General features: G+C 38.4%; 1 protein-coding gene across 1 annotated transcript; it reads right to left on the bottom strand.

Moving 5' to 3' along the window:
* Nucleotides 1–212: 212 nt before the first annotated feature.
* On the bottom strand, nucleotides 213–7,227 carry LOC104608485 (Peptidase M20/M25/M40 family protein). The gene is made up of 4 exons (XM_010274497.3): nucleotides 6,301–7,227; nucleotides 6,061–6,198; nucleotides 604–843; nucleotides 213–474 (listed from the first exon to the last, which is right to left on the bottom strand). Exons 1-4 carry the CDS (start codon nucleotides 7,165–7,167, stop codon nucleotides 364–366), a joined length of 1,356 nt encoding a protein of 451 aa, XP_010272799.1. The 5' UTR covers nucleotides 7,168–7,227; the 3' UTR covers nucleotides 213–363.
* Between the last annotated feature and the right edge of the window lie 1,718 nt (nucleotides 7,228–8,945).

Here is an 8,945-nt window from a genome sequence, read left to right as displayed (position 1 = left end):
TATCTACTTTATAACTATAATCTCAAAATATAAAGAATAAAGTATTTTATAATAAGAAGTACAAAACTACTTGATGATTAGACGAGGTGAGCCTCCAAGGGTGCATTGTTGCCTAGGCATCGCCTTGACAGCTTTGCAGTGAAGATGCACCCGAAGACCATTTTTCATTTTTCGATAGAACTTGTATAAAAAGAACAATGAAATTTTAAGCATGCCTGAAGAACTATATGCTGCTAATTTTATTATTCACTAATTGATAGGTAATTCATCCATATTAGCAATAGAGGCACAGGCAAATTACAGATGGTTTAAGGTGCAGTACAGTTACACTCACCACAACAAGGATTTCAGTTTACATACCAATCACTGAACCTGAGTTGAGGCCTCAACTGAACCTCCTTTAAAAGAACTTAAAGAACTGATTATGGATTCATATACCTCAATTCCTTTCAGAAATACAGAATCTTTCAGGTACTGCATGAAAAGTTGGTAACAGTGAATGGTTAGAAATAAAATAAAGTTACATGGGAACTGGAAGCGCCGAAAAAAATAACACTAATTGAATCATCAAAAAGGAAAAATATATTGGTAAAATTGTCAAACCTCATTGTGCTCATGAAGTAAGATCGGAGTATTTATCATTGGGGAGAACCCGAGAGTAGGTATTCCCATCTGTCTCATGTATCTTGCATCAGTTGTCGAAGCCAAAATTTCTGGTCTAGAAAGTTTTCCTCCAGCTGCAATTATAGCTTGCTTAAAAACAGACCACCATGGGTTGGATTCATTAGTTAATGTCATTAGAGGGCGGCCCATGTAGTCTCTTATGGGTCCTTTCTCACTAATCTGCAACATGAAAAACCCTAAATGATTATCAAGATTTAGAAAGAAATGGGGAAAGCTATTCGACAATTAAGAATTCCAATTCCCACCACACACTAGGCTCTTGATCACATGTTTATGTGTATATGAGAAGAAATATCCCCATGGAAAGATGCCCAAATAGAAAAGTTTTAAAGACTAGAACCCTGATTATCTGCAAATTAATCCGCCTAGGAATGAGCTTATTGAGAACATGAACAAAAGCATGCATCACCTAGGCCACCAAAGATGTTATATCGCACCACAGAAAATTCCAAATGTGTAAAAAGCACCTTTTTCTTCCTTTGTATTTGGTATTTTATTTTAGCAGGTATTTAAAGTTTGTAGTCAAGCAAATGATACATTTTCGTTATACACAGTAACCCAACCAAAAAGATAAATTGTGCTTTAGCATGCCCATTATCATCATTTTGATAGCTTTTGCTCGTGGCCTGCTGAATCTTAAATGGGAAATTTTGTAACTTTACCACCATCAACCCTGTTAAAGGAATAGGGAGCAAAGTGCAGAAATCAAAAGTTCAAAAGGGTATTTGTTGCAAAACAAAGTTTGAGGGGCTAAGTGTCACCACTCCCTAAGTAGATGGTGGCAGTCTGTAATTTACCCTTTTTCTGTGGCATTTAGCCCCTCGTACTTTCATATCATGACAAGTGACCCCTTCATCATCATCCATCAAAGGAGTTGATATGCACATCATGTGCATAACTGCATTGTTAAACATTTCTAAAATCCCAAATGTGCCCTTGTCATTAGAGGACAATTTCAAAGTTTCTTTTTTGTGGTGAATACAATTTTAAACTCGTTCCTCAAGACGGATCAAGTAATCTTGAAAATCCACGTAATTTGCAATGGCCCACAGTAATCTAGGGTATGGAAATGATAAATGATATACCAAACTACTCGAATTTAAAAAAAAATACAGGCCATGTAAACGACATATCAAATTAACCCAAAGATCAAACCATCAAAATGGTCTCTTTAAGACCAGTGCATTAATCTCAGCCATTCAAATGATGTACCAACATCCAAGTCCTTTTGGACCCATCCTTGGAAGATTCAAGAATTTGGAAAAGCTCTACATATGGCCTCTTCTCTTGTTCCTCTTTCTTTAATGTCCTTGCCTCACCTAGCAACCCGGTTGGGGACTTCCTTGTAAAAGAAATTTGGAGTAAGCTTACCCCCCCAAAAATTCAAGCCTTTTGTTGGGAAATTTTCCTTGGTAAGGTTAATACGTGTGATATGCTGCAGAAAAGAAGGCCTTTTGCTTGCCTTTCTCTTCACATGTGTTCCCTTTGTAAGGAAAGCGGTGAGACCTTGACACACCTTTTTTTATCTTGTTCTTTTGTGCATCATGTTTGGGATTCTTTTTGTCTTCTCTTTGGTTGTAGGTGGAGTTCCCCTCAAGATGTGGTAGGTCTTTTTAACCGTGACTTTTTGAGGCAATCAAAGAAAAGAGGGAAGGTTATGTGGAAAGCTACAAAGGCAGCTATTTGTTGGGTGATATGGGAAGAAAGGAATAACAGAATATTCTTAGAAAAGAGTAGAACCACGGAGGAGGTGATTGACGACACAATCAAAGTTAAAGTAGCCCATTGGGTAAATTCTTTGCATATATTCCAAGAGTTCTCAGTCACAGACATTATAAGATCTTGGACAGAAGTAGCACAATCTTCAAGAGTGAAAGAGAGAGTAAGGTTGGAATGGAAACCTCCAAATGGTAACAGAATTAAACTGAATTTTGATGGAAGTTCATTTGGGAATCTGGGATTGTCAGGTATCGGGGGAGTAATCAGAAATTTTGGAGGGAGGATATTAGCATTATTCTCTGGACCTATTGGCATGGGCAACTCTCTAAAAGCTGAGGTAATGGCATTGCTACAAGGATTGAAGATAGCCAAGCAACTAGGAATGAGGCAAATTGAGGTTGAAGGGGATTCCAAGGTGATCATCTCTTGGGCTAATAACAATAGAACTACTCCGTGGACCTTTAAACAAGTGATAAGGGAAGTGGAAAAGGTTGCAAGGGAGATAGAAGCAGAATTCAAATGGGTTAGAAGAAGTGCAAATGGGCTAACTGATTATCTTGCTAAACCAGGGGCTTTGAGGCAACAATTGTTTTGGGCTGCATTGTAAAAGGGACAGAAATATGTATTCGTGTGGGACTTCTTGTTCCATACACATTGTTGTAAAACTTCTTAAATCTAATTTCAAATAAAAGTTTCCTTTGATGATAAAAAAAAATGTACCAAATCAACACAAAAATGTAGCCTATCAAGACTCAAGAGTGGTTTTCTAACGTAATTAATTAATAGTGACCAACCAAACAATGGACCAAGATTTAAAGCATCAAAACCCAAACAAAAATGATGTATCAAATAAGCCAACTACCTTGAGTCTTGACCACCAAAATGACCTCTCAAGCTTAGTCAATAAATCCCAGCCATCCAAATGATGCACCAAGACTTTGACTGATCCAGTCCATCCAAATGAGATGCCACTCAACCCAAAGATCTAGGCCAATTGTCTCCTAATATCAGTAAACTAATCTCAGCCATCCATGCAATTGCTAATGTTGTTCATTCATTCATTGCAATAAAAAATCTTCTTAAAAGGCAATGAAAGTTATAAAATCATCATTTTTATATGAGAAAAAAGAATTTCAGACCCTAATATAGACTTGTTCGGGCTTGCCTCAAGGGGCATGGTACAAAGGCGACTCATAGAATCAAGAATGCAATGTTTTACATCACATTAGCTACTTGATGCAACGCAATTAAGCAAAAAAAAAGAGATTGTGGGTTTTACATGCTTGAAAATGCTTTATATGTTTGCTTTTATTTTTAAAATTTCATTTGAATACGCTTTACCTGTTATGTTTATGTATTTTAAATTTAGATAATAGGTTTTTTAAAACATTTATTTTAAAATTTAAGTTTATATTTTTTATTAACATTATGTTTAATATTATTTTTTGCATTTTTTAAAACTTTTTTACTTTATTTTTTGAATTTCCTGACATTTTTTTTTGTAATTTTGCACCTTGCTTAAAAAGGCACGCACCTTGCGCCTCAGGCACAAATTGACCCTTGCACTTTTAAAACACTAGGTCCAACCAGAGCCAAGCGCCCGAGCTCAATGTTGTGTAAAATTTTTGAATTGGCTACTAAACTTGCACCCCTAGACAAAACAAGCCCAGGGCCTAGGAATTGAACAGTCAACTTATTCCCAAACTTAACCTACAAATCGAATTGGACCAGAACAGGTATGAGTTTTAGCCTAATCCAAATTGAGTTAGGGGGCATTTGCAACTTTTCATACTTTAGGTAGTAAAATGACACACCCCCATAGTTCAGGGGGTTTTTGGAGTTTATCCCCCCCCCCACACAAAAAAAAAAGAAAAAATTTATCAAAAAAGAAAAAGAAAAAAAAGTACTCACACAAGATACATTGGTTCTAAAAACCGCATACTAAATAGTATTCGGCTCAGGTGGCCTATTTCCTTAACCCAAGCCTAAACATTTAAGCTTTAGCCAAGAACCTTATCTAAGACCAACCAAGTTGTGACACCAATTGCTGCAGCGTGCAGTGTTGAGTTTAGAACTTCTCTGTAAGGACAAAAGGTTCAAAATTCAAATTACAATAGTGAACTTCTCAGCTATTGAGTTTTCCTCCCACAAATAATATATATATATATATATATATATACACACACACACATAAATATTATCAAAATTCGTGAGCTTTGATTGGTCAAAACTCTTCCAGTACCATATCTTTCCAGCATCATAGATTTTCCCATCTCCAAAGTAATTCCTTAGGCCCCTTTTCATAAAGAAACATGGGCACATAATACATTTTACAGCCGCCAATGTTTATATATGCTTTTCATGGTTTACCTGTAATAACTTTATATAAGATATCTAAGATTGGTATAATAGAGGCTGATAAAAAAAGATTGGTATTATAGAGGACATACAATATATTTTGAGAAATGAAAACAAGAAAATTAGCAGGTTTAATTAATCAGTTATAATCAGGTTCATGTCATACCTCATCTGCCCAATTAAGTATGGAGTTCTAGGTCCATTACTATAGGGTCTGGGTTGGGGCAGAATCCATGCTTATCTTATCGGTTTGGGATCAGATCTACCCTAAGCAGGGCCAGAGGCCAGAGTGCCAGAGCTAGCCTATTGACAGGCCCGCATTTGGATCAATTCAGAAGCAGCATGCACTCAATAGTTAGCCAAGGAAATACTACATGGAGCATTCAATAATTGCATGGTCATGAACCTTATGTTTATTTATTGAAATAAAAAAAAAAGTTGAAATTTGAAAGAGGACACAGATAGTCAAAAGTCTGAGTTTTGACCTGACCATTATGTTTTCACCATTCTAATTCTTCACTCTAATGCAACAGGGATAAAACTCCCATTGCTGTCCTTCACAAGGAAGTCCTAAAGGTACCCATCTTTACAAAGACAAGAACTTCTTGCTCAAGCTTCCAGGTAGCTCATTAGGAAAAGAACACTTTCAAAATACTATGAAGGAAAAGGGGGACCAGATGCTTGGTGCACAGCCACATAGCAGTTGATGTGCCTGCATGAAGGGGAAATATAGATTATAGACAATGAGTCATCCATTGCAATTTGTGTCCAAAACTCAGAACTACTTCACCACCCTACATGGTATCAAACTCGTTGTTCATTAGTATGTGCAAATTTCCTTAAGATCAATATTGCAGTGCAGAGGGTAACGAAGAGTCAAGTGGAAATGTCTGTTCCATGGAATTATTTTGGAGTATATATTGGAAGAGGATTACTTGGGAAAAGGGATAAGGCCTGGATGATGACGATAATGATATTGGAAGAGGATCAATAGAATTTTCAAAACATGGCGAGGTCCTCTCCGGCAATAATTGAACTAGTTATGGTTAAAGCAAATCACAAATCTCCCCGTACTACAACGCAACAATCTCTTATGTCAAAACAGAAAAATGTTCCCCTTATAACAATCTACAATTGTTATTATTTCTTTGTGGATCAGCACTTGCTCTAATTTCATGCACTTTTAGTAACATCTCAACCAAATTGACTACAACCGTTCTGTTTCTTTCTAATATCGTGACGAAGAACATAAACCTAAGATATTACAGTGAATATAGAAAAAGAACAACCATTTCTAACCTGGTATGTCATGTTCCTGGTAGCTGGTGCCCATTCATCAGCAATTCTCTTCCTTAAGAGATCTGGATCAGCAGTAGGTGGAAGACGAACATCGAGACCCGCTTCTGCTTCCGAAGGTTGCATATTCATTACAAAACCCTGCATATAATTGCTCTTCAATTCCTAGCTTTCCTTCACAATGAATAATTTTGACTAAAATAATCAATTGCGCGCAACTAGAACAAATTGCGACTATCTAACCGTAGGAGAAGGAGTTCCAGCTTTCAGATACACTGGATTCACTGAGATAACTTCCGAGTTTGCAGCCACTTTAGCCTTAACCAAATCAAATTGATTCTCCCTAAACCGAGAAATAGTCTCCATACTCTTCATCAAATTCTCCATCGCACTATTGTCATACATCCTCGACCCATGCCCGGGCATTCCAACAGCCTTGATGATCAAGTGCCAAGGCGACCGGTCAGCATAAAAAACCCTAAATTCATCGGTGGTTGACGCCTGACCTTCATCCAACATGAACCCAATATTCAAATCCTGAAACTCCTTGGACGCCGCAAACTTGGCAGCTCCATCAAACCCACCAATCTCCTCATCAGGGACATAGGATATGTGAACTGTGCGAAGTGGCTGGAACTTACGCTTCATTCGGAGGTTTCGGATTGCTTCGAGGTACTGAATTGCGATGCACTTGTCGTCCTGAGAACCCCTGGCGTAGATTTTTCCGTCGGAAGTTCGGGTGGCGGAGAAGGGCGGGTGGAGCCATTTGGATGGCTCGGCGGGGACGCTGTCGAGGTGAGAGTTGAGGAGGATTGAAGGGAGAGAAGGGTCAGAACCCGGCCAGGTTACGAGGAGGAGGGGCTTCCCGGGGGAGAATTCTAGGGTTAGGGTTTTGAGACCGATGGAATGGACTTCTGAGGTGAAGAAGGAGACGGCGGAGGCGTAGTCTGGGTTTGGATGAGCGGTTTTGATTCGGAGGTAGCGCTGGAAGCGGGTGATGGGTGTGTCTTCTTGCTCTGGTTGGCTTTGAGATGTAATTGTTGGCGGGAAAAGGGAGAGGAAGATCAGGAGTGTGAAAAGTGAGAGCAGGAGTCGACTTATGCTGGACATGGCAGTGACTGCGAAGTAACAGCAGTTCAGTTCTACGATCCTTGTTATCTCGAGTGGAGCCTAATGACGAGCTTGCAATGGAGATAGGATCTGCTCCTCACATAGGGCGCCTCACACGCACATCCCATTGCTAAGGCAGCAACTTGGGCCGGATTGGCCGGAAGGTTGGGTTAGGTTGATGTTTGGGTTAGCGTTAGGGTTGGAATTCATGAACTCGACTTTATTTTGGGTTGGGTTAGGGTTAACCCCTTAGTCAACCCGATTCAACCCGAACCCAACTCTATAGTATATGTCATAGATAAATATATGTTATATTTAATATATAACATACATTGATTTATTTAGATACATGATATTTGTATAGCCCCCACCAAATATCATGTATTTCTTTTAAGATAATCACTTCACTTAATCTTAATTAGAAAGACTAAAACCTTAATAACATTATTTTTTTTTTAAGTTTTATTCTTCATCTCCTCTATGTTGTTTGTCGCCCAAAAAAGATTTATCGTAAATCGTTAGTCATAATAAACTATAGTCATTTCTAACACTTGTTTTTTTTTTGAATTTTGTACTAAAAGAACAAAAAAAATAATGTCAACAAGCAAATACTAATGAAACGTAGGATTAATATATGTAGTGAAAGTTGAGTTAAGATCTAAAATCGAGAAATTCTATGAGGTTTTAAAGGATGGGGAGAAGGTTGGGTTGGGTTAGGGTTGAAAGAATTTAGTTAGGGTTAGGGTTGGGGTTTAGAACTTAGGGTTGGGATGGGGTTAGCCTCAACCCGACCTAACCCGGCCCGACTTGCAGCCCTACATCCTACCATGCATTGGGAACATCTTCTGGCCTTATAAGTTATTATTCACGGGAAATGTTCCCAATGCACGGTGGATGTGCATGTGAGAAGGGATATGCTATTAACATTCCCAATGTGATGGGAAGCAGGATCTGCTCCTCACAAATGGGTGCCTCACATGCATGTCCGTGCATTGAGAACATCTCTCGTGAATAATAACTAATAAATACGGGAGATGTTCCCAATGCATGATAGGATGTACGTGTGAGGCGCCAGGTGTGAGGAGCAGATCCGGTCTCATGTGATGGAGATAATTGATGGGGCCATTAACAGTGGAGAAAAGGGATATGCTATTAACAGAATGGAATTTGTTCCTCACACATGGGCGGCTCACAAGCACATCCACCGTGCATTGGAAACATTTCGCTTGGCATTTGTTCCTCACATGTGTTTCACTTGCCCCCATAGGTTGTAGGGTTCACTTAAAATTTTCCATCCAAATTTCGCTTGGCATGCAACATTCACCCATGTTGATTTATTTATACCCCAGCCCCCATTTTGTTTGGATTGACAAATTCGTTCCCACCCTACTAAGTGGAATTTTTGTTACTCTTTTCCCATAGAAGTTTCCTCTGCATTTTGTCTTTCTTATATTTTATTTTGGAAGATTGAAGGACCGCATGGTGTAAAGTGGGATCGTAGAGTGACCTTACCAGCAGTTGGTAACATATTTTGCTTCCATCCACAAAGCTTTTTCTTTCCTCAATTCTACTAAAAGTGGATTTACTAACTCTCCCCTCTATAATTAGGACTCCAAGGTAGTTTTCATTTTTGTTTTCTTGGATAATCTTTAGGATTCTTTCAATAATTTTCTGATTTTTTCTTGGGGTATTCTTAGAACAATACAAGTTGGATTTCCTCATGTTTGGAAATTGACTCGAAAATTTTGCATATTTTTCCAATATTTCTTTGTTCTTAA

This window comes from Nelumbo nucifera, chromosome 5 (genome assembly GCF_055504915.1).
Source record: "Nelumbo nucifera cultivar China Antique chromosome 5, China Antique-T2T, whole genome shotgun sequence".
NCBI lineage: Eukaryota > Viridiplantae > Streptophyta > Magnoliopsida > Proteales > Nelumbonaceae > Nelumbo > Nelumbo nucifera.
Note: the sequence above shows the minus strand (reverse complement) of the source record. Positions and strands in the feature narration are given on the sequence as shown.